The 24,509-nt window shown below is 47.8% G+C and overlaps 1 protein-coding gene across 2 annotated transcripts in view; it reads left to right on the top strand.

Annotated features, from left to right (window-relative positions):
- The window catches only part of FTSJ1 (FtsJ RNA 2'-O-methyltransferase 1), a 328,389-nt gene that overhangs the window by 101,473 nt on the left and 202,407 nt on the right, over positions 1-24,509 (top strand). For both annotated transcript variants that reach the window (XM_069647552.1, XM_069647553.1), the window contains exons 5-6: positions 2,094-2,172; positions 16,576-16,628. In XM_069647552.1, the coding sequence (XP_069503653.1) occupies positions 2,094-2,172; positions 16,576-16,628 (132 nt within the window). The remainder of the gene's footprint in view (positions 1-2,093; positions 2,173-16,575; positions 16,629-24,509) is intronic.

The following is a 24,509-nucleotide window of genomic DNA, read 5'->3' as shown; positions in this document are numbered from 1 at the left end:
GTTGGATAGTACCTGGCAGGATAGTATACCAGGTCTGTCCAAGTGCACACTTGGTAAAGTAGGGGCAAGGATCCCGCAGAGGCAGAAGAACATGGTCTGGGACCCATATGAAGCCCCACCAGTGTACAGCAGGCTCTGGGACCCAATAAGAAACTGGGCATTGCCCATCAGTAAAGTATTTAAGGGTCAAGGACCAACATCAGTGCAGAGAAACCTACTACCAGTGGGCTAGAACCCAAAAGCAGTTTGGGAGACCAGAGAAGGGATAAAAAGATAAAACTGGACACCAGCAGAAGAGAAAACATATTTTGGGACTTAAAGTTGTCAAGTCTGGCTGGTTAGTGAACCAGACTTGATGCACTATTGGGAAAGTCTACGGTCAGGTCTGGCAGGTTAGTGATCCCGACCTGATACGACTGGAAAGGTACATTTTTGTTTCACTGACAGAGGAAGAGTATTCCTCTGGAAGGTTTGGAGAACTGTGGTTCTTTTGGTTCTAACTGAAAGCAAGAACCATGGAAGAGGTTAGAACCAATGAAGATTGAGGAACTGTGTTCTTTTTTTTTTGTTGGTTTGAACATTCAAGCAGTGTGCATTTAACTACATTTTCTTTCACAAGAACTGCGCCTTGGAGTTTACATTCAGAATGCGAGGGGCCTCCTTCTGGTTTTAATGAGATCTGTTTTTTCATTTGAAAGTGTAAGTGATGAAAATATGTTTAGACACAGCACTATGGACATTTTACTTAACAGACATCCTGACTGCGTCCATAGTACTTTTTGTTGAGAAAAAGCCCCTCATAGGAAATAGGGCAATTTGGGTTTTCCTTTGCTGTTGTAAATAAGTCTATGCCAACCAATTTACCACACCTGTGTCAAGACTCGTACTTTTGCACCATTACAGCACACGCGATAAAAAGCATAACACAGCTGTTTATTTTAAAAAGAAAACATTAAGCTTTCATATCATGCTTCATGCCGGAGACCAGCTTCTAAGCGCAGGGACTGGGTTTTGAACCTGTGATGCTCTTCATTGTCTTGCCTCCAAGACAAACTTGTTTTCCCTGAGCTTTCCATCCAGCACCATGCACTATTGTATCCTCTTAGTAGGCATCTAGGCACATAGCTCGTATTGGCTGATGGGGAGTGTGGAAATAACATGCTCCTTGAGAGCCGGGACTTTGTCGGAGCATGCCTCCCCTTTGGAAAGTAAAAGCATGCCGTATCCGAATACACTCTGGTATTGCAGGAGCAAGAGGTGCCCTTGGGATAGTAACAATGAACTATACCACATTTCACACTCTGTTGCAAAGTGCCATACTTGCTCCGTCTCGTGGACGGTCTTTCCTCATATACAGTATTTCCCCATCTACCTTGATCATTATTTAATCACATTCATTTGTTATATAGCCTACCGTGGGCGGGCTTCCTCATGCCCAGGCCTTGCAGCCCTGACTTATCTGTGAGGGATCTAATCTGGTACAAAAATAAATCCAATCCGGTACCAGGCCATATTTTTTTTTACTAGGCAACTTGAGAACCTTTCGGGCCAATCGCGCATCTAATTACTTCAGCCCACAACTGGTTTTACACGCGAACTGCCAGACATTCTACCAATTGTTTATACAACACAGATGACCACCTTCCTTGGGTGCTGACCTAAGGCCCTCCACTGCACCCAGCCTATCGCAGACCTACCTCGTTCTGGCTACATTCCCCTCCTGATGTCTGTCAAAGCATTATCCCCTTTCCTTTCCCCTTTTCTTATCCACGCTCCTTTTCTCTCGCCAGATTAATGTGTAATGAATTCCAAGCCTCGCTGAGTGTAGAGAAAACTGGCAAAGTGCAACCTCATTGAGGTGCTTTCTTTGCTGATTCTTTACATGCGTTCATTGTAGTTTAAAGAAGGGATATATTTTTATATTTTTTTATTTTTTTTATTTTTACTGTTCGTAAAAAGTAACTGTTCCGGACTGGACCAGAATGGCAGGGAATTATTCAAGAGCTTAAGAACCTGAGGAGGGTACATTTTTACAGGCAAGACATTTTCTCATCCACCACCCATGAGAGTTTCTGAACTTTAATTTCTTACAGGTATCCACTGCTCAGGAGATAATTCGGCACTTTGAGGGGCACGCAGCAGACCTGGTGGTGTGCGATGGAGCACCTGATGGTAAGAACATCTACACATCCCCAGAGGTTTCTTCTACCCTCTAACATTTTCTGTCTCTGGTTTCCATCCCCTGCTCTAGTTAGCGACTGTGTGACCTCTCCACTCCCAATTTGTCACAGTCAGTGTTGAACCTTGTGTTCAAACTTCTAAATGTCCGATACCATTTGCATACATACCGGTGGTCACAGGCTTGAATCTCAAGGTGGGGCAGGTTCAGGGGGTGGGCTGACTGAGGCTTTCAACCAGTTGGGATTGAGAGGTATCCCTCACATGATATGAAGTTGTTCCTTGAGCTACAGAAAGCGTGCACTTAAATGCTGAATCTTACTATTTATAGAGTTGAGGATTTACCCAGGGCTAGGAGTGGCATATGTTTCCAATTCTCCAGCATGGGGTCTGGCATGGATTCACATGCTCATGAATATTCCTCGTCGTCAGGCTGGGAATCCTCGGTAAAGAAAAATCAGTATCAGTTTCGTTTCTGATCTGTCTTTCGTAGTAGTAACCAATCACTGATCTCTGCATCATACTGACCACAGCCAATGACTGCCCTCTACCTAAGCCCCGCCTCTGGCAGCCATCTTCAGATTTTTACCGCACGTTCAAGTGTTGGAAGTCCTCGTGCTTAGCTCTCGAGCTTTTACTGTGTGTTTTGCGCTTTTTCAGGTGAATTTTCACATTTTTTCGGTTAATCGAGCCTCAAGCTCCACCGTTTCTACTCCCGTTAACGGCTACCCGTTACGGGATTTTCCTACGCCCCTCAAGGGTGAAGATCTCGTCGAATCAACTTCTTGGAGGATTCCAGAAGATTCGCGGCCTACTTCGAGATGGCCCAGGACGCGAGTTCGTCACCCGGACCTAAGCTGTTTCGCAGCTGCCCTGGATGCGGGCTGCAGAATGTGTTTAAGGAAGACGAACATTTGCGATGCCTCTACTGTCTTCATGGGGACAAGACTCATGTAGAGAAGGACTGCCAGTTCTGCAAGAACTTGTCGGAGCGGACCATGAGGCACCGTCAATCCCGTCTCGCCAGCTGGTTGGAGAAGGGCTCAAAGGGTGAGAAGAAGAAGAAAGGGTCCGAGCGGGCTTCTAAGTCCTGTGCGGGCGCCCCGGCGACGGGGGCCCAACACCAGGCCAAGCGCTGCGAGTCCGCTGGCTCCGGGAGCGCCGAAAGGTCGGGCTCTTCGGTCGCCAGGCAAGGGCGAGCCTTCCCCGGCACCGTCAACCACGAGCCAGCGCTCCGGTTCGGGGAAGAGGAAGTCCGAGACCCCGGGTAAGCTTCGGGAGAAGCCCTGTCCGATCTCGGAAGAGGGGGAGCGAGGCGTCGCCCCTCCCCCTAAGGAGAAGGCCCGGGATGCACCTAAGGTGATGAAGGCCCCTACCCAGCAGGCCAAGGCCTCTATCGAGGCAATCGTGGCGACTCTGGCCAAGCCGGCAGAGACCCCGCCAGCGGAGACTGCCTCCGGGACTAGAGTTTCCCTGCCGCCAAGGAGGGATCCCTCTTTTCAGCCCATCGTCATGGCCACCATGATGGAAGAAGCGAGGGGGGGCACGGTAGCCTCCTCGAGCTCGGAGTCCGCCTCGGAGGAGGAACTGACCGAGGCTGTGAGGAATCTCGAAGTCCAATTCGAGAAGGTTGGATCCCGTAAGGAAGATCCTCGGGAGATAACCGAGGAAGACGACGATGGCGAGGAAGAGCAGCCTTCCCTTCCGGCGCAGCCGGAACCTAGGCCTCAGGATAGCTCGGCGGCCATTTTGTCTGCGATCCAGTCCTTATGCTCTGAGATAAGGACGAGATTACCACGGCCCAGGCCGGAGGACCCGCAACCTGGCCCGTCGGGAAGTCCTCAGAACAAACGACGGAGGACCCAACCCTCTCCTCCACTCGCCCCCGTAAGGCCTATAGTTCTCTCCTCATCCTCCCACGAGTCGGGAGATGACGGTGCGATGGGCTCGACGACGGGTTCTGAGGGCGACGACGACGGAACGGGTCTCCTGTCGCACGGGCCTCGCCGCCCGACGAGATTGGCTCATTCCATGCCATGATTGCCAGGGCGTCCGAATTGTTCCAGCTCTGCCCGGAGGAACAGAAAAAGGAAGGTTTCCTCTATCAGCGCCGCGAGGCCAAGAGGAAGACTGTCATTGCAGTGCCTCTAATCAATGACATCTGGGAGGAGGGCCTGTCGGTTCTCAAGAACCCCTCCACGGCACCAGCCAAACGGGACCGGTACGAGAAGAAGTACCGGGTCCCCGAAATCTCTCCCCTGTGCCTCAGGGCCCAGCCAACGCCAGACTCGGTCGTCTCGGCGGCGGCGAAGAAGAAAGCGGCGGGGTCAGGAGCCTCGACGTCGAATTCCCCGCCGGACGGCGAGGGAAAGAAGTTGGACGCCATGGGGCGGTGGGTCATTTCGTCGGCGGCGACGACGATCAAAGCGGCCAACGCCCTGGCGATTGTGGCCCGTTACGACAGGGAGCTCTGGTTTAAGCTGGCCCCCATATTGGACTTCCTACCGGACGACAAAAGGTCCGAGGCCCTGGAAATACTTCAGGAAGGCGAGGTGGCGTCGGACCACGCCATAACGGTGGCAACCGATATTGCCGATACCAGGTTCCGCCAGCTGGGCAACAGTGTTTGCCTACGACGACGGGGTTGGCTCCGGGCGACCGACTTCCGTCAGGACGTCCAGACCAGGGTGTTGGACATGCCGTTCGACTGCAGCAACTTGTTCGGGAAGGCGGTGGACGAATCCCTCCAAGCCATAAAGACGGACACGGAGACGGCCCGCGCCCTAGGAGGCCTTCAGCAACGACGGCCCTTTCGGAGCTCCGGAGGCAGACAGGGTGCCTCCAAGGGATCCAGCGGTGGCTCGTCGTCCTACCGCCAGGCGGCACGCTCCTTGTCTCAGGAGGCCTACAGGGGTCGCGGCAAGCAGGGAGCGCCTCGCTGCCGTCGGCAACGTGGCCAGGGCGGCAAGGCCACCACCTCCAAGCAGAACTGAACCGGCCGTGGTCTCAGGCCCCCACCGAAGCACCCAAGTGGGAGGCCGGCTGACGAAGTTCGTCGCCGTGTGGAAGTCCATCTCCACCGACCGTTGGTACCCTGGCAAGAGGACACTCTATCGATTTCCTGAAGAAGTGCCCTCACGTTCCACCTGTGGCCAGGAAGGAAAGTCACATCCCGCAACTGCTGTTGGAAGTACGGGCGATGCTCAGGAAAGGCGCCATCGAGCTTGTCCCGAAGAGACTCCGGGGCTCCGGGGTGTACTCAAGGTACTTCCTCGTCAGGAAGAAGACGGGCGGCTGGTGCCCCATCCTGGACCTTCGTCGTTTGAACAAATACATCAGGTCCCAAAAGTTCAGGATGGTCACCCTCCAGCACGTACTGGGACAGCTGGAGGAAGGCGACTTTCTGTCGTCGTTGGACCTGGAGGATGCATACTTCCACGTTCCCAACCTCAAAAGTCACTGAAAGTTCCTCAGGTTCGTCCAGGGACGCCACTACCAATTCAGAGCACTGCAGTTCGGATTGAAGTCGGCCCCGAGGGTCTTTACCAAGTGTCTAGCACCTGTAGCGGCGCGGCTGCGCCTGCAGGGGATTCACATCTACCCCTACCTGGACGACTGGCTCATCCGCTCAAGGACGAGGGAACTCGCCGTCGAACACACTGCGAGGACCGTCCAGCTACTCACAGACCTGGGATTCGCCATAAATGACCCAAAGTCCCACCTGGTGCCGTCGCAGGTGGCCCTGTTTCTGGGAGCGAAGCTCGATACAGTGAGGCGCCTGGCGGCACCGTCGGAAGAACGGACAAAGACCATTCTAGGCAAAGTGCCGCGCCTGCTAGCCACGGACGTGGCCAGGGTGAGGTCCATCAAGTCCCTCCTGGGGATGATGTCCTCTTGCATCTACCTGGTGCGCCTCTGCAGACTACGGATGTGCCCTCTTCAAGAATGTCTCGACGCCCGTTGGATGCAGGCGAGGAGCACCTTCGAAGATGCGGTCCCCCTCAACGAGGTGTTCGGCGGGTGATTCAGTGGTGGGGCGTTCGAGCGCACCTCACGGCGGGCAAGGACTTTCAGACGCCGGCGTACCAGGAGACGGTGACGACGGACGCCTCCCTGGAAGGTTGGGGCGCCAACACCGGAGATCTCCACGCAAGGGGCCTCTGGCTCCCGGAGGAGAGGCTCCTGCACATCAACGTCCTAGAACTCCGAGCCGTGTTCTGGGCTCTCAAATCGTTCCTCCCGTCGCTCAAGGGTAAGGTGGTGCGGATCTTCACGGACAACACCACAACAATGTTTTACAAACGGAAGCAGGGAGGCACCAGATCCCCAGCCCTATCCAAGGAGGCACAGGATCTGTGGCACTGGGCGGTCGCCCAGGGGATGTTCCTGGTTCCCTTCCACCTGGCAGGAGAAAGAAACACCATCGCCGACTCGCTCAGCAGGGAGCTGCACGCATGTCACGAGTGGGAACTGCACCAGGATCAGGTGGATCAACTCTTCCGACGATGGGGCAAACCCCAAATCGACCTGTTCGCAACAGCGACGAACTCGAAGTGCAAGAGGTTTGCCAGCAGGTTTCCCCAGCCGAGAAGCATGGCCGATGCGTTCTCGTTCCCCTGGGACGGCCTATACCTGTATGCGTTCCCTCCGTTGCCGTTGCTGCTTCGACTCATCAACCAGCTCAAGAGGTCCCGGTGCAGGATGATCCTCGTCGCACCGGCGTGGCCGAGGCAGATCTGGTTCCCGGACGTTCTGGACTTGTCAACGTCCCCTCCCATCAAGCTGTCGGCGGACGCGGACCTTCTCTCCAGAGAAGGAGGCGCCATCTTCCACCACAACCAGGCTACGATATACCGGCCGATTGCAGAGAGGTTCTTGCAAAGGCCAAGGCGTCCTCGACTCTCAAATGCTACGGTCATAAGTGGAAGAGGTTCTCAATCTGGTGCCGAGCACAGAAGATCAACCCCCTACGGATTAAGGCCCCTCAAGTGCTGCCGTACCTGCTATCGCTGGCAAAGGCTGGGCTAGCCCATGCCTCCATTAAGATTCATCTGGCGGCGATCTCCAGATATACCAGAACCACAGGACGGACGTCCCTGTGGTCCCATCGACTGGTAAAAGAGTTTATGAAAGGACTGAGCCGATTCACTCCGCACCGATGAAGTTTGTGTCGTGGAAGACTGCATTCCTGGTGGCCATTACCTCTGCACGACGAGTGGGAGAGGTCCAGGCCCTGTCCTGCAAAGCACCGTACTTGACTTTCCATGCCTCGAGGGTGGTGCTTAGGACGCACCCCTCCTTCATGCCCAAGGTGCCGTCGAACTTCCATCTTAACGAGCCCTTGGTGTTACCTGTTTTCTTCCCGTCTCCTTCGTCACTGCCCGAGAGGACTTTGCACTCGCTGGATGTGGCTAGAGCGTTGAAGTTCTACGTTTACCGCACAAAGAGTTTTCGGAGGACATCACAGCTATTTGTGAACTTTGGACCTGTGAATCAAAGGAAGGCTCTCTCGAAGTCTTCTATTTCCAGATGGCTCTCCGGCTGCATCATGCACTGCCACCGGTTGGCTAACCGACTGCTGCCAGGCTGTCCGAGAGCCCATTCGACCAGAGCGATCGCTGCTACTACGGCGTTCTTATCTGGTGTGCCCCTGCTGGACATCTGCAGGGCTGCTACGTGGAGGTCGACGCACACCTTCACGAGATTCTACTGCGTCGATCGGGATTCCAGGGAGGAGTCCAGGGTCGGCCAAGCAGTGCTGCGCAACCTGTTCGCTTTAGGTGAGCCTGGTGAGGAGGTAAGAGATGCTTAATGTTAAGTTTTTTGTATTGCTTAATGTTGAGCCTTTTGCCACCCCCCGTGGTTGTGCATGTGTGTACTGCTATTTACTCTTATATTCATGAGCATGTGAATCCATGCCAGACCCCATGCTGGAGAAGGGACGAGTTACTTACCTGTAACTGTTGTTCTCCAGCATGGGTCTGGCATGGATTCACATGCGAACCCTCCCGCCTACCCCTCTGCGGCTCTTCACTTGGTCATACTGCCACTTCACGTGCTACCAAATCTGAAGATGGCTGCCAGAGGCAGGGCTTAGGTAGAGGGCAGTCATTGGCTGTGGTCAGTATGACGCAGAGATCAGTGATTGGTTACTACTACGAAAGACAGATCAGAAACGAAACTGATACTGATTTTTCTTTACTGAGGATTCCCAGCCTGACGGGGAATATTCATGAGCATGTGAATCCATGCCAGACCCATGCTGCAGAACAACAGTTACAGGTAAGTAACTTGTTCCATCTAGGCAATCTGGCTATTGTTGGCTCAGCTACTGGTCGAACAATCAAGGGTACACCTCAGAAAGGAGGCTAGGTAGACAAGAATGCAGGATAACGCAATATCACGTTGGAAAATGGATTGACCAAATGAGGTATGCGTTAACCATTCTTCATGACTCATCAGTGGCAGGTGTCGGGAAAGATGCTTCTTTTTGCTGCTTTCCATACCTTCAATGGGACACCCTCCCGTTTGCTATTGTATTGACCCATTCCTGACTTTTAAAGGTAAATGAAGCCTTTTTGCTTCAATTACCTTTGTAAACTCATCTCTTTTGGAGTCCCTGATCAGTCCCTATGGCTAACGGTGCAGGAGAACTCTATTCTCCATAGTGAGGGTGACCAGACTTCCCGGTTTTGCTGGGATTGTCTGGGGTATTTGGTCCTCTGTCCTGGGGTCCTGAGACTTTTTTTTAAGTTTACCCGCCCTGGGATTTGGGGATCGGATGGATACCATCCCGGTGTTTGGCCTGATATCATGATTTTTCCATCGGCTTGGCCAAAAACTGGGATGATGTCCACCCAAATCCCAGATGGGGTTTTTAATCTTAAAACTGTCTTGGGACCCCAGGCGCTCTACTCACTCGATGTTCACCCCCCTCCCACATACCTTCCACTTTCCTCCGCAGTCCAAATAAGCATTCTGTTCCTGCAACATGACACTGGACAGGCCACCCACATAGAAGTAGGACTACAGTTTCACCGCTGAAGCTGTAGTTGTACTTCTATGTCCGTTGCCTGTCCCGTTTTTTTTTATTTTCAAAATATGGTCACCCAACCATAGTAAAGTTAAGTGTTTCTTTTTCCTGCACACATCACCTTATGTGAAGTAGAGTAGGGACACTTTGTGTCCCTGTAATTTTGTTTTTGGTAACTTGGTGGTTACTTGCATGATGTGCCCAAGATGGGCTGGTGGCAGTGGATACTTTTATAGGTTTTCTTTTTTTATAGTCTCGTGCATTACTGCATTTTATTGCTTAATGCTCATTAGAGATCCATAAACTCTAAAATGGCCTTGCCACAAGATTTTCACCTACCCTTTGGCTATCTTGTAGTTTGACCAGATTCCTGTCCAGTAGTGGCTAGATTTTTCATATGTAGTAAGCCCTTTCATTGGGAGAATTCCAGCTTTCACTGACAAATTGTCGGTTTACATGTGTGTCCGGATGTTGGGGGCTTGTTTGTTTATTGATTTATATTGCGCACCAGACCCGGGGGTATTCGGGGGCGAAGGCAGAAAGAGGATTGTTCAACTTAGGTTACATATTGCAAATAAACATGGAGTACAGCTATGGTTACAGTGCTGCGTCTGTATGTACTGTGAGAAACCTGAAGGTGTCTCCCTAGCTATTCCCCAGGGATCTGTCGTCCAGGTGGCCAGTATACAGCCATCTCTATTGGATCCAGTTCCTGGAGGTGGACCAATGAGGGAGAATCACCTGGATGGGGGGTTATTGGGGATTGGGAGACCAATGAGCGAGACGCGGTAGATCCCTTCTTTCAACACCTTTTCCCCCATCCTACCACGTAGGATATTCCAAAACACTGCCCCCCACCCCTTTTCCGACACAAACACTTTTGCACAACACGGAAGACAACGGACTAACACCAGAGACGTTTACTTGACATGTCCCAATACAAGGGACATGCAAGGTCAGGCAATTGACCGGAATCGCATACACCTGACAGCCCTTTACCTTCCCCACAGGGATAAAAGGTGGAGCACGAGAGCACAGGACGAGCAAGGCAGTCTGCATGACGTGAGAGCTAACTCAACATGGCAGTTCAAGAGGAGGAGAAAGACGGCGCATATCGAGAGGATGACAAGGAGAGAAGCAACCTTGCCCTTTCCGACCAGGCACCGTGAAGCCTCCGCAGACGGAAACATAAGTCTGTGAACAATAGCCGGCGTGTGTTGCAGCAGATGTCTACGTTACATTACACCCTCTTCCGCTGATAACCAAGCCAGGGAGAGAGATGCAGGTCCCTGTGGTACCAATCTTGACATGAAGGAGAAGAAAGCCAAGCAGTTAATCATAGCCGATGAGTCGAGAGGAGAGCCGATAAGAAGCCGAACTGTGTTGAACGATCAATAGCCAACGGCTAAAATTGAACTTTGAAAAGCTAAAGAGGGGGAAAACCAACAACAGTGGGGGCCGGCACCACGTGGGTGCTCAGGCAGGAAACTCTAAGCGATTACCCAATGGTAAAAAGACTACCGTAACCAGAAGCCCTTGGGAAGAGGTCAAAGTGGTCATAGAGGGGTCTTGTAAAATCTTCTGTACCGTCGAAAGTCTTTAACCGACAGATGATTGCGAAGCTGAGGTAGATGCTGCTTGGTGAGATGAACGTATGACCAGTGTGTTGTAAACGTTGTTGAGAGTGAACCTGGCACAGGGAAGCAGACAAAAGGGGCCAAAGCCCAAAGAACTGTTTAAAAAGACATTGAGATTCGTGAAAGTAAGAACAAAAAAGCCACAGTGAACCCGAAGGAGGGAGGCTAACGCCCGAAAGGGGTCCTAGCCCGAAGGAGAGAGATCTGGGGTGGAAAGTTAACACCCAAAGATTCATTGAAAAAGGAACTGTTTAGCCAAATTGTTGAGTACGATATTGTGACGGGTCTGCACCCCGAAGAGGGGGACACAGGGGTGAAGCAGTCACCCAATGTATACGTGAAGCAGAACTTAGTGTTTGTTTGTTTGGATACATCAGGCCTCGAAAGCAAGAGACTTTTTATTGAAAAAGAAACTTGGCCATAGAAGAACCCGATAGCTGATATGGAACCTTAGGCGCGTGCTGAGAAAGCTTGAGCGTGTGCTGTGCTCAGGTGATCCACTTTGTCCCGTGCTCAAAACGTGGGGAAGGAAGACCCCTGGCAATCACATCCTGACTTATTATTATTTGTGAACACTTTTACTTTTTTGAAAACCCTATCACACACTTGTTCTGTAATTAGTTGGAAGGATTTGGCAATAGGTTTTACCTACTATAGGCCCTTTTATTTTGACACAATGCAACTAGGACTGCCTTATTTTTCATTTGATGATCGACGCTTGGTCCCATCTTAGAATTAGGTTTAGGTTAGGTGTTTTTCGACCCTGCATTTATATTTCAGTAAACATCCTTCAACTGTGATCACTTCTGTCTGTCTTTACTGTTGCCACCATGAGTTCTTTACTGTACCCAGTCCACATCTATGGCAGGTATGTCTGTTACTGGGCCGATAGTGGCCAGAGGTTGTCCAGGATTGTACAGCCCCTGCCAGTTTGAATGGCGCAGATCCTTACCATTAGTGGGCTGGGGACAACTCCAGCCAAGATAATTGATAAACGGAGGACTCCTGCAGCCGTTCTTCAGATAATTGTTGGAGCCAAGACCCCTACAAAGGAGAGCACCTTGCTGAAGACCCAGAACTCGTTGTTGGAAGATTGACAGCAGCCATTTCTTCATTTGTCCGGCAAAGCGCTGTCTCGCTGCAGATCTCCTGAAAACCTGATCCCTGGACTGCTGGGAGAAACCAGTCCTGACCCCTGCTTGAGAACAGTCTGGAACCATCATGTGGGATATCCAGAGATCCTCCTGGGCTTCTTTGCTGCAACTTTCACCTTCCTGAGTTAAACCATGGGACTCTGCAGATCCCCAGTTTATGGAACAAGACGATTTTCCCCGAAGTTGCATCTCTCCACCATGAAGAGGGGCCTTGCAGGGCCAGCTTCTTGGTTCTCGCTACAAGGTTAGTCTTCTGATATTTATTTTCAAGTGGCCATTGCTGCTCATCGCCTGCATCAGGAGTGAGTAAACATACCTGTTGTGAAGTTTATTTCTCTTAGCATAGCACACCAAGGTGAATGTATACATATTAGTAGTGAATGTTTTAGAATGTTACTTGCCTGTAGTTTTTAACTGGTAATACCTGTCTAAAACCTAAATAAATAACTTGTATACATTCGGCCTCTCTGGTATTATTAAGAGTGCTCTCTGTGTGTGTTTAACTGAAACCTTCACCACTCACACCTTCTTAAGCGGACCGTCCAGGATTTTGCAAGATGAAATATTTTTCAGCACAAAACATGCACGTTTTGCAGCACAAAATTGCAATTATTTTGTCATTCTTGCCTGATTAAGAGGCCCCACAAAAATGCAACAGTAAATGCAATTTTGTGCTGCAAAACCTGCATTATTTTATGCCGCAAAATAGTTCATGCCACAATACCCTGGAGGGTATTCCCAAACCAGGATTTTCAGTCACACTAGCCAGATAGTTTGGTAAAACATTCGTTTTTGTCCTTGTTCATTATAATTTGGTAGGCCACAGGGCTGATTTTGAAAATCCATCTGAACAGGTTCCATCGTAGGAAGGCTGTTTGTTGTTCTTTTCCTTTCCGTCGTGGATGTCGTAGTTCGTGCAGGATTCAGGTCCCTGGGTGCCAGATCCTCTAATCCACACCTAAAAAAAGAAGCTCTGTACTTACTGGGTTGTTTTGCATCTTTCAGGTTGTCCTGCTTGCCATTGTTGTGAGTACTTACTTCTGGGCCCTAGGTAGGTGGCTTTTTGATGATCTATCGCAATAAGGTGTAAAAACTACTGAGAATAGAGCCCCATTTGGATAACATTGGTGGTCTTCTTGCTTTGCTGCATCATCTTCGTCACCAATCTGCAGCTCTCTTCATTTGGGCTTTTCTCTTCTCTGGTCCTCTCTAGGGTTGTTTGTCGCTCAATATGCAGCTGTGAGTTGGAACTGAGACCTTGCATTTTCACGATACACGCCTACTGTCTTTTTCCCTTTTTAATTATATGGAACATTATACTCACTTTGGGACTCTCCGTAAGTAAAGGCCTAAGAGTGGAAATGAGAGGCTAGAGGGGACACGCCTAAGGCAGTGGGAGAGTTCAGGTGCCTCCTGCGGAAGCAGCAACTTGCAATTCAATGATTGCAGCGATTGTGCCAGTCGAATTCTGGTACGCTGGGGCCTGCAACAGACGTTTCATGTGCCCAGTGAGATCTGGCACCACATTATCCAGGGGTGATTCAATGATAAACAATCCTGGACCTCTTAGCCCAAAAGTGGAAGGAACCACCTAGGGAGCCTACATCAATGGTGGACAATGACAAGACCACCTTTTAGCCAAATAGAGGACACTTGACGCCCCAGAGACTGTGAGTGACTTTCATTTGACTGCCATGGAAGGGAGTCCAAGGGAATGAGTGTGGGCGGACTGACTAACTATGGTCCTTGTGAAATCTGGAATTGCTTTTCGTTGCTTTCTTTGATTTATTCTTTTAATCCCAAAATCCTGGCAATTTGTGTTCTAAAATAAGTTCTTTTGTAATGAACATTACAATTCTCGAGTTCTTAATCTTCCGGAGGTGACACCTCCCACCTTAGAAAATCCTATTCCTGGATTTTGCATAGGGGCATTGAACTCCCAGTCCGATTGTCACTACAGTGTAAATGTTGTTGTTTAGAACAAACCCTTCTTGGAGTTTGTATTTGTATTTTATTTATTTGTATTGCGCATCGGGGCCCTGGGGCAGCTGAGCGCATATCTTGCATACATGTTATACGTACATTGACATTGTACATAATGATATTTACAATTTACAGTTTACAGTATTGTCTGGCCAGACTGGCGGCAGTTAAAATGTAGAACATTTGCATATATACGGTGTTAAACCGGCGCCACGACGACGAAGGCTAGGTGTGAATTTGGTTCCAGAAGCCTGACTTGACTTAGTTCCTAAAGATCATGAAGGAGGGCTCAGCTTTGATGTTAAGGGGGAGTGCGTTCCATTTTTTTGCACCAAGGACAAGGAAGATGACTCCGCCCGCACTTTGTAGATTGACTCTAGGAGTGTTTAAGCAGTGGGTTTGGGCTGTTCTGATAGGTCTGGCTAAAGTGTGCCTAGTAAAGGTGTCACAAAGGTAGGAGGGCGCTTGATTGTGTAGGGATTTATGCGTTAGTGATAGGGCTTTGAGGTCGATTCTTTGGTTGATGTTTGGCCATTTAAGGTTTTGTCTAATGGTGGAAATATGTTGATTCCTTGGGATATTGCAGGCTGATCTGACGGCATTATTCTGCATTACTTGCATTTTGTTTAGGTTTTGTTTAGAAGTGCCTACGTAAAGCGCGTTGCAATAGTCTAATTTGGATAGCACTAATGCTCTTGCGACAGATAGGCAATTGTTTGTGGATAGGTAAGGGCGACAGGATGTGATCAGCTTGCAGGTATAAGCTGTAGCTGAGGCTTTGGTTTGTTTCTTGAAGGATAATGCAGCGTCAATATGAATACCCAGTGTTTTCACACTGTGTGGTACATTAATGGTGTTACCATCGATAAAGTGTTGAAGGCAGTGTCAAGTTTACTTAATTTGTTGGGGGAACCGAGTAGTAGGAGTTCCGTTTTGTCGTCGTTTAGACACAATCCGTGGTTAGCCATCCAGGTTTGTATTATGCTATAGATATTGTTCAGGGTATTGCTGTCTGCTGTGTAGTCCCCAGTGATGGGGATAAGGATCTGGGTGTCATCAGCATAGTTTGTATATGAGACACCCAGATGGTCCAAGATATCGAATAGAGGCTTGGTAAAAACGTTATAGAGTGTGGGTGATACACATGATCCCTGAGGGACTCCACAGGTTACTGGTGATGGTGCGGCTGAGGCTGAAGGGGCAAAGACGCGCATGGATCTATTGTTAAGGAATTATCTAATCCATGTGTTGGCTTGGTCGGAAAAGTGTGCAGCGGTTGACAAGTGCTTGCACAGTATGTCGTGGTTGACTAGATCGAAAGTCGAGTAGTAATAGCAAGGCCGATTTACCTTTATCTTTTAGTGCCTGAATTTGGTTTTTGAGATCGACAAGGGCAGTCTCAGTCCCATGTCCGGGTCTGAATCCAGATTGTTTTGGGCCTAACAGATTGTTAATTTCATGGTAATGCTGTATTTGTAGAAGGGCGGCTTGATCCAGTATTTTCAATAGAAAGAGTACTGTGGTGATCGGCCGGTAGTTAGATGGCTTGTTTGGGTCTAGCGTGGGCTTTTTCAATAGTGGGAGTACCCAGGCATCTTTTAGGCTCGTAGGTACAGAACCTGTAGCAAATGAGGCGTTGATGAGCTTTGTTATGAACGGGGCTCCTCCTGGAGGTCGGTAGATCAGATGCATAGTAATGGTGGCTGTGGCAAAGGGGGCGAATTGACAGTCAGTAGTTCTGCTGATGGAAGGTGATTATTATTCATTATTCTTAGTTCTAGCATAGTTTTGTAAATAATAGCTACTCCACCTCCTTTGCATTGACTGGAGTCTATCGGCTCGGATAAGCACACACCTGTTCTCCACCCTAGGAAGAAAGTTTCTAAGCCACTATTGCAACCTCCCACATCTTTTCTTGGGATACTTTATGCTTCTTTCAGATCAGCAGTGTGGCACAGTTGTGCATATTATGCCACTTTCATCCAGATCCCATCTCGTTCAATCTGTTCTAGCTTCATGGGAAGGAAGAAGAAAAAGATTAAAAAAAAGAAATTAAAAATGACATTCCTGATGATTAACATACATTTAAGGATTGCACCCATCCTTACTTCCTGGTGTAAAACTAGTGGAACTAGGTGTTGGTTAGGTAACTTAATTAGTTTGTGCTTGCTGCGGATCAGTATTAATTCTGTAGGCCACATGTTCCAATCCTAGCATAATAGAGAACGGTAAAATGTATTAACATTACCACTTGTTGTTTACAGGGTTAACAAACCACAAACGCTGCAGTGGAAATAGCTGTAGAAAAAAAGAATCTGTATTTAACATTATTGATATTGATAGCAAAGAGTACAGAGTGTGTAGCGATAAAGATTCTTTGTTTCTAGTCTGCTAATTAGGACAGGTTCTAACAAGTTGTGAAGGATGGTTAGCAAAGATTAAAAGAACTGAAATTCCCCCCCCTAGATAATTTTTCATGAACCTCAGGCTTTCCTTTCCTTCTTTTGCTGTATCCCAGAAAAGCTGCTCTCTGATTGTTTGGCAGATTTGTGCCCACTGCACTGCTGACCTGCTCTTCTGTCTTTTTCAGTGACCGGTCTTCATGACATTGACGAATACATCCAGGCACAGCTGCTGCTGGCGGTAAGTTGAGGCAAAGGTTAAGTTTAACACTGGTTTTATGGCTGTGATGGTGAAAGCCCACTTGTGTACAAACATTTGTACCCCTTTGTTTTGTGGGGTAACTAACGTCAAGCTGCAGTATAAGCCACTTATTCTACTGGGGACCATCCAATATGCACGAAGGAAACCCACCCTCTCAGACAGTCTAAGTTTGTATGGCTAACCTGTCCTCATCTGCTGCCCTTTTGGGTGTGGGGTCAGACACCTTTTGGTCCAATTGCGCCTAGAATTTGTATTGCAGCTCCTACCCTGATTTCAATGTTTGTATTTATTTTGTTGCCCATAACAGAACCTGTTTGTATCGAAATTCTCATTGGAAAATGTCCAATTAAATCTATAGTATCAGGGAAACACTGAGAAGGCCATCATCTGAAGGTGTTGCCCCTTTAAAAGTTATTGTTCGCAAATGTTTGTCCTCTCTCGGATGTTCAATCATCATTTGCCTTTTTGAGATTTGTTTGTGTGATCTATAGGTAATGTATTTATCTACTACACTCATGTCATATCATCAAGGTTAGTTTTTGTCTTCTGATTTGGCTTCAGAATCCACAAAGGCATCAATTATTAAAGTAATGGTCACCCATGTACTTATTCTCCATTACTCAACAGTAGACCGGCTCTGCACCTCATCGTAATGTATTATGTATTTTCTAGGGATCATCACTTACATTTCAATGCACATTTCAGTGACTCACCCATGTTTGCTACAGCCATTTTACTGTAACAGACAGCTACACAAGGCATGCTAACATAGCCTGCCCTGGCAGCACAGACCAAAGCGAAACGCTGCTGCATGTGACGTCTGCGGCTGCCAGAAGGGAATTCACTTGTAGTGTATTTATGCAGTCACGTGTCACCACGTAAATGCGGAAGACACTCTGCGTATTCGTGTATATCATCATATCCTTTCTCCTTTCATCTGCAAATCTTTTTTTTGTTTTCAGTGATTTGATTTCTAAAATAAAATAAAGCACTCGACACAATAATGTAATTTTAAGGATTTGTATGAACGGGTCATTGTAGAAATACACTACTGGTATTAAAAAGCTGTCCGGATAATGATCATTATGCACAATAAAAGAAGATATTATTTTTTATCATCCTTCCTCTAATGCAAGCACACTGCTGTGAAAAGCTAAGGTGAATTAAAATAAATCTTTGGTGTGTTTGCAGCTATGTCTCTGAATTTGTTGAAGTTTTTAATGTTCCACATGTTCATCCTGGTGGTATGCCTTGTGGCATTTTGAAACCAAATTAAAATTCTACTATCCCCTAAACCGAGGGAAGGGAACACATTTTCATTCTTTAAAACAATTCTGACAATACAGTGTGATTTCTTCTTTTTTTTGTTTTTTAAAAACTTTCTTTGTAAATTTCTTTTGTGTTTTACAGATTTAGTATTGGGTTGTTGCAGCCCTATCCTACTTTGCTGTCTCAGATTTCTTTTTGGCAGCAGAGGGTGCTGTGCGGCATAGAGTCGATGTCCCTCAACGGTTACTATTCCCACATCTGGATGTGACGTTGATGACCGTATAAATAGAATGCACTTTGCCTGGTGCCTCAGTTCAGTTTTTCCACATGTACAGCACGCTCTCAGAACAGTCCAATTCACCTCAGTGATTCTAACATCACAATTCCTTTCAAACTTAACCCCTTAAGTCCTGAGGCTGAGTTTGCTCGTCCTTTTTTGCATAGACTTGCATAAACCTCAGCAGTTAAGGGGTTAAAGATATCTGTGCTGAAAACGCACTTTAATAGATGTGCGAACTGTGACTCGAAGATGTCGATCAGTTATCTGCAAAGAACACAAGGTCATCGAGTGCGGCTCCTGCCAATCGATGACCAGTAAGGCCTTAAAAGAGAGAAGGTCGAAACTCACCCTAGGCCGGTCGGTTTCAAAGTCTCAATCTTCTCCTTCGAAGAGAAAATCTTCCGGAGGTATAGGTTCTACTAGAGACCAGTCTCCAGTAAGGCCCAAGAAACGCTCTAAACATGCTAAGTGACTGAGATCCAGGAGCGACCCCCGTCCCTCTTCTTCGTTGTCATAGAAAAAGTTGAAGAAACAGCACCATTGTTCCTCATCTTCGACTCTCGCCCGACAAGCGTTGGGTATATTTTCCCAAAAAGTCACCTCAGCGGCCGAATGGGAAAAGTTCCATCAAAAATTGATGGATGTATTCTCAAAGGGCCCCTCTTGGTCCTTTAAAAGAACCGAAGAAGGCTAGTAATCGCATCATGTCTTCCAAGACACCAGACTTCGACCCCCACTCCCAAAGGCTAGAGTCAGAAGGCCCCAGGGATGTCGTCTCAAGTTGTCAATTGTGGCGACCACTGAGACAACATTTAAGCCAAAGGCTCCTTTGCCATCCTTGTCGAAGGACTCTAAGGCAAAGGGCACTGCGATGTCTACCTCAGATACAACTTCAAGTGTCAAACCTCAGCTGAAGAAAGATTTGTTCAAATATTTTGGATACATTTTTTAGGAAGATGAGGAGGAATACAAAGTTTTACCTTTTGGGCATGAACGTTTCGGGAACACTGAATGTTCCAGAAGAGATTGATCGAAGATCTGCCCTAGCAACTTGCCTGAAGAAAGCCAGTGGCCTAGATTTATTTATTTTATTTATTGTGCATTTGTAAGGCGCTTATACAACAAGTAAATTGTGTTTCAAAGCGCCCACAGGTCAACAGGGAGGAAGCATGGGATTGAAAAACAATTAAAAGTGAACACTGAAATAATGAAAAACAATTAAAACACAGAAGGATAAAGACGCACCTACTAGGCCTTGTGAGCATTCAGAACGTGCCAGTGCAGACAGAGGGGAGAGGGAGTGAGGGGTAAGTGCTAGGAGTGCCCGTGAGTGAGCAGCTGATGTAAGTGCCAAGTGGAGGAAGTGCTAAGGCGTAGTCAGCTGCCAGTAAATGGTGCAGGCCTACGATGGCATAGGCCAGTGGGTGCCTGGGCCAGTGCAAGGAGCGACAGGCTGAAAGATGATTGGGTGTGGGAGGCCAGGGCCCTGAAGAACACATAAGGGTCCTGGTCACCAATCTCAGCAACTGTGGGATTAGCAGGGGAGGGAGGAAGGAAAGGAGGAGGTGAAAAGGAAAGTCTTGATGAGCTTCTGTAATGTCAGGAGATCCGGCTGAAGACGCTGAGGAAGGGGGTGGTGGTTCCATAGTAGAGAGCTACCTGAGGTAAAAAAAATCAGCCACCAGCCCTCTGTTTAGCGAAGCTTGACACACAGAGTTGGTGCCGGAGGAACGTACAGATCTAGAGGGGAGAGTATTTGGTTAGAGCAAGTTGTATGTAGTGTGGTCCCCAGCCCCAGACAGCCTTATGGATGATGCAGAGGGATTTGAATTTGATCCTGGCAGCAACCGGGAGCTAGAGAGATTCAGTCCCGGGCTTGAGGCCAAGGATAAGTCTTGCTGCCCTTTTCTGGATTAGCTGGAGGGGTCGTAGAGAGGGTATATTCAGGAAAAGGCTATTGCAGTAGTCAAGCCTAGAGCAAACCAGAGCTCTGGAGACATTGAGCATCTGTGGAAAAGTGAGAAAAGAGAGAATTTCTATGAGAAGGTAGAGTTGAAAGTGGGCCTTGTTGGCGAGGTCCTGAATGTGAGGGAGGAAGGAAAGGGAGGAGTCAAAGATGACTCCTAGGATTCGGCCTTTGGGTGAAGGAGATGGGGGAGAGCCCATAGAGGAAGGCTAGAGTGAAGGGAAGGAGGAGGAAGCAGGTGTCACAATAGGAAGGAGTTGGACGCAGAGTCTTTGGGTCTGCATTTGCTTAATTTCGTTTTGCTGAGACTGCCTCCGTTTGTGACTGAACCCTCAGTCCTCTTTCTGTTACCATCATCATTCAGCCAACCCAGCCTGCAGCAGCTTAAAAGCTACTCTTTCCGCAGAGCGGGCGGCGGCGTCAGACGCAGAGTCTTTGGGTCTGCATTTGCTTCATTTCGTTTTACTGACACTGTCTCCATTTGTGACTCAACCCTCAGTCCTCTTTCTGTTACCATCATCATTCACCCAACCCAGCCTGCAGCAGTTTAAAAGCTACTCTTTCCTCGGAGCGGGCCGCAGAGTCGGATGCAGAGTCTTTGGGTCTTTGGGCTCTGCGGGCCTCCTGCGGCTCCTCGCGACCTTCTACGGCTCCCTGTAATACCCCCGACCAAGCATTGGAGTGCGCAGTAGAAGAACTTCGACACAACACACACTACCGAAAGACTGAGGCATTGCAACGAACGGGATTGATGAAGATTGTCTGCGACTGAACCAAGGCAGAACTGAAGGTGAGCGTTTGTCTTCCTTTCCGCGACCTTTGTTCCCCTTTCTTGACTATCGTATGCAAAACCAACTTTTCTGCTTGAATTACGATCACTTGGATAATACTGGAAAGTAAGAGTTCTGAGCCCAAGTTATACCAGGCATATGAACGCATATCGCACACTCACCTTTGGATTTTCTTTGCGGCAGTACAGGAACCGGGACCCTGCAGCAAACGATCCCCAGGGTGGAGTATAACTGCCTGAGCCACAGAACCACTAGCACTTGACCTTGGACGCCTGACTTATTTCAGTTACCAGCAACTTTGCAACTAAACGACCCACACCGTGAAATATAGCGAGCGTGCAAGAAACTGCAGGGTCTCTACCCTTTGATCTCGCCCACTAGCTCAATAGCTGCCTGTATATAACAATCTGACTTTAGGGCGATATATAACTGGCGTGTGAGAGACTGCGGGGCGAGTGCCCTTTGATTTCTCATGCTAGCCAAATAAGCCCTCTTCAGTGTGAAACAAGTCTGACGTCTGAGAGACTGCGCAGAATCTACCCTTTGATCTCAACGATCAGCACCTCACTTTCCACCTATTGCGCTCAGATCCCAGCTATTTAGAGACGGTGTATAGGAGTCTGTTCAAACTTGTATCCAGAGGCAGTATTCTAGCGCTCGTGGAAATCACCAACACAACGCCCACTTACCTGCTGGGTGGAAAGAAGTCAGCGCGCCACATCTAGAAACTACTTGACATTATGACAGCCAAAACTCCAAAAACTATTGCTGGGCCAAAGACAAGACTACATTGCAAGTTGGGGCCGTCCTCACCTGCCCCTATCTTGAATGAGCTGAAGCAGCTAACCATAGAACAGACTTTAAACAAGAAAGACAAAGGTGTACTATCTAATACAACGAAGACAGAGGGGACTGATCATCGCGAGTATCATAATGCAGCACCCTTGCTGCAAGTGCATACGAACAACGAGACTAATGACCAGCTGCAACAATGTACAGAATCCGTCATTGACTTCTCCGAACAAGGACCATCAGACGCCCCAGTGACAGAAGCGGGTACTCTCCCGAGATCAAAGAGTACAACTGAAGATGAGAAATGCGGATCTGGTCTGCGCTTGAAAATTGCAACCGGCAACAAAGGTGACAACACAGAGAATACAAATGAAGAGCCCAAGTGCCAGATGGCCACCAAAACAGTTATCCCACTACAATGAGCCTGGAAAGGGACAAGTCCATATGAGTCCGCCTGCGCCTCGAGAACCACTTGAGACAATACTTTCGGACAGCCAAATGGAACTACAAGAGCCACAAGCTTTGCCAGCATCAGAGGTCATATACGCCAAGACGGACCACACAGCCGAAGACAAAGAGAATCTATCTACCTCTGATGTGGAACCACTACCTTCAACACCAAGCAACACCCATCCGAATGCTCCAACCAAGATCTACTCACAACGGTTCCTCAGTGCCTACCAATGCAAAACTTGCAGCAGTCTGCATCAAAAAAAGAACAAGCGAGACTTGCAAAGCTAAAATGGCTTAACACCTACGCCCTCATAGCACAGAGTAAAGACCAAGACATTGATCTGTTAGCAAGAAGGAACCTTAAAACTGCCAGATTATCACTTGATATTACAGAAATCGAATCAATAATGAACAGTGTGGAAAAACGAAAGGCAATATTTGGCGACATCTCACTATCAAGACACCCCGAATCTACCTCCACCCCGATAATAACTCAGAACTTGCGACATATGACCACAAATCAAGGAAAGCACTCCCAATAATCTATGTCAATGCCGGCGAAGACGCAAACCCTGCAAAGGATGAATAAGAACCACCCAAGGATCCAACATGAACTTAACCTAAAATGTGAAAAGGAAAATCCTCCCAATCATCTTTTATATTTGAAGAGTCTTTTTATACACCTCCTATACAACAAGTAAATCATAATTTGGATGCAATAAACCAAAAGGGAAAAAATGACAATCTACTTCCGCACCATGAGAATGTAATTCAAGATGAAACAAACCAACCAAGAATTCCAACGACTGATTGACTTGCAAAATATGCTGATAGTAGTGGTATCACAATCCATGATACCTTTTCTCAAGCTACAAGAAGATGCCAAAGATACCATCCGCGACCAAGCGACGCTTTTAGCTGTAATCCATTCAAAACAGGTTTATATGGAGAACTTTGTAAATACACTTGAAAAAAGACTGGACTCTGAAGCAGATCAATCATTGAGATGGCAACAGAGATGATTTGAAATTGCACGAGGAGACATAGAAGAGAGAAATGGACTAACAATTAACATCATGACTTTGATGCAAGTGACGCAACAACAACAGAAACAGCCAGAGGCTAGCACTAGAACGACACCAGAAACAATAAATATATCCACCATGCCTGTACCCAGTAGAGACTTACAATCTCTAACTGGTGGTATTGATAACTTCTCTATATTGGAACTTACTATTGTACCCCTGAAGTCCAATGCTTAAGTACAACCGGGAAGTGAGATCTTTCAAATATTCACACCAGGAAACAAATCCAGGAATGTACAGATTGGAAAGCTGCAAAAAACCCCCAAAAAAAACACAGCCACCAAACAAACGGGCTCACAAGCCTTTTTACGTACAATAAATCAACCGGTGAGACACTCAATGAACCAAGTTACTGACTCCCACTCACAAGGTCGACTAAAAGAACCAAAGTCTGCACCAATGGTAAAGGAGGTTTCAAGACGGGTGCCTATAATTCCAAACGTCACTGATGAAACCGTAGAAGAACTACTTAACCTCACAACGCACACAGACCAACACTAGGATGTGAGAAGACATCACAACACCTCATTGAATGACTCTAGTCTAATTATTGTAGATGAATATACAGCAACCACACACCAGAGTTTCGACGACCTTACGTGTGAAGACATTTCAGATGACTCCCTGCTAGACGAAATTTCATCAACCTGGGAGTACTCTTCTGACGAAGAATCTGATGATGCTCGCCGCCACCTAGAGCAAACTGGGATTCCGACAAAGAGAACTCGAGGAGTCAGAACCAAAGAAAGCACGCATCTGACAATCACAAAGAGGAGATAAAAAGGAGGAATTACCTACCGATGAACATATCTCTCTTCCCGATTTTATTAATCCCATACCTGATCAAACTCGATATATCCTACGAATAGAAAACCTACCTAGCAAAAATGAGCAGCCGATATTGAATCGAACCAATATCCTCCTATTATTACAGGCTATAACTCACTTGAAAATGACCTCTTCTCGGGATATTAAACTTGTAACATTCCAGGATCACACTCGACTAGATGGAGCATTACTGGAACTATGGGATAGACGTACGAGGGAAAAAATACTCTTGCAAAACAAAGTTGTACTCAACCTGGGATTTAGCTGTAAACAAGCAGAACCGGAGACAATGGGCCTCATTACGAGGTTGGAGGTAACCATGGCGCTATTAGCGCCATGGCTGCCTCCAAAACCTTACCGACTCCTCCCTGGTGAATGGAGCAATTACTGGTCCAT

The sequence above is a fragment of the Ambystoma mexicanum genome, chromosome 2q, assembly GCF_040938575.1.
Source record: "Ambystoma mexicanum isolate Mex_15411 chromosome 2q, UKY_AmexF1_1, whole genome shotgun sequence".
NCBI lineage: Eukaryota > Metazoa > Chordata > Amphibia > Caudata > Ambystomatidae > Ambystoma > Ambystoma mexicanum.
The sequence above is the reverse complement of the archived record's forward strand: the minus strand, read 5'-3'. Positions and strand labels throughout refer to the sequence as shown.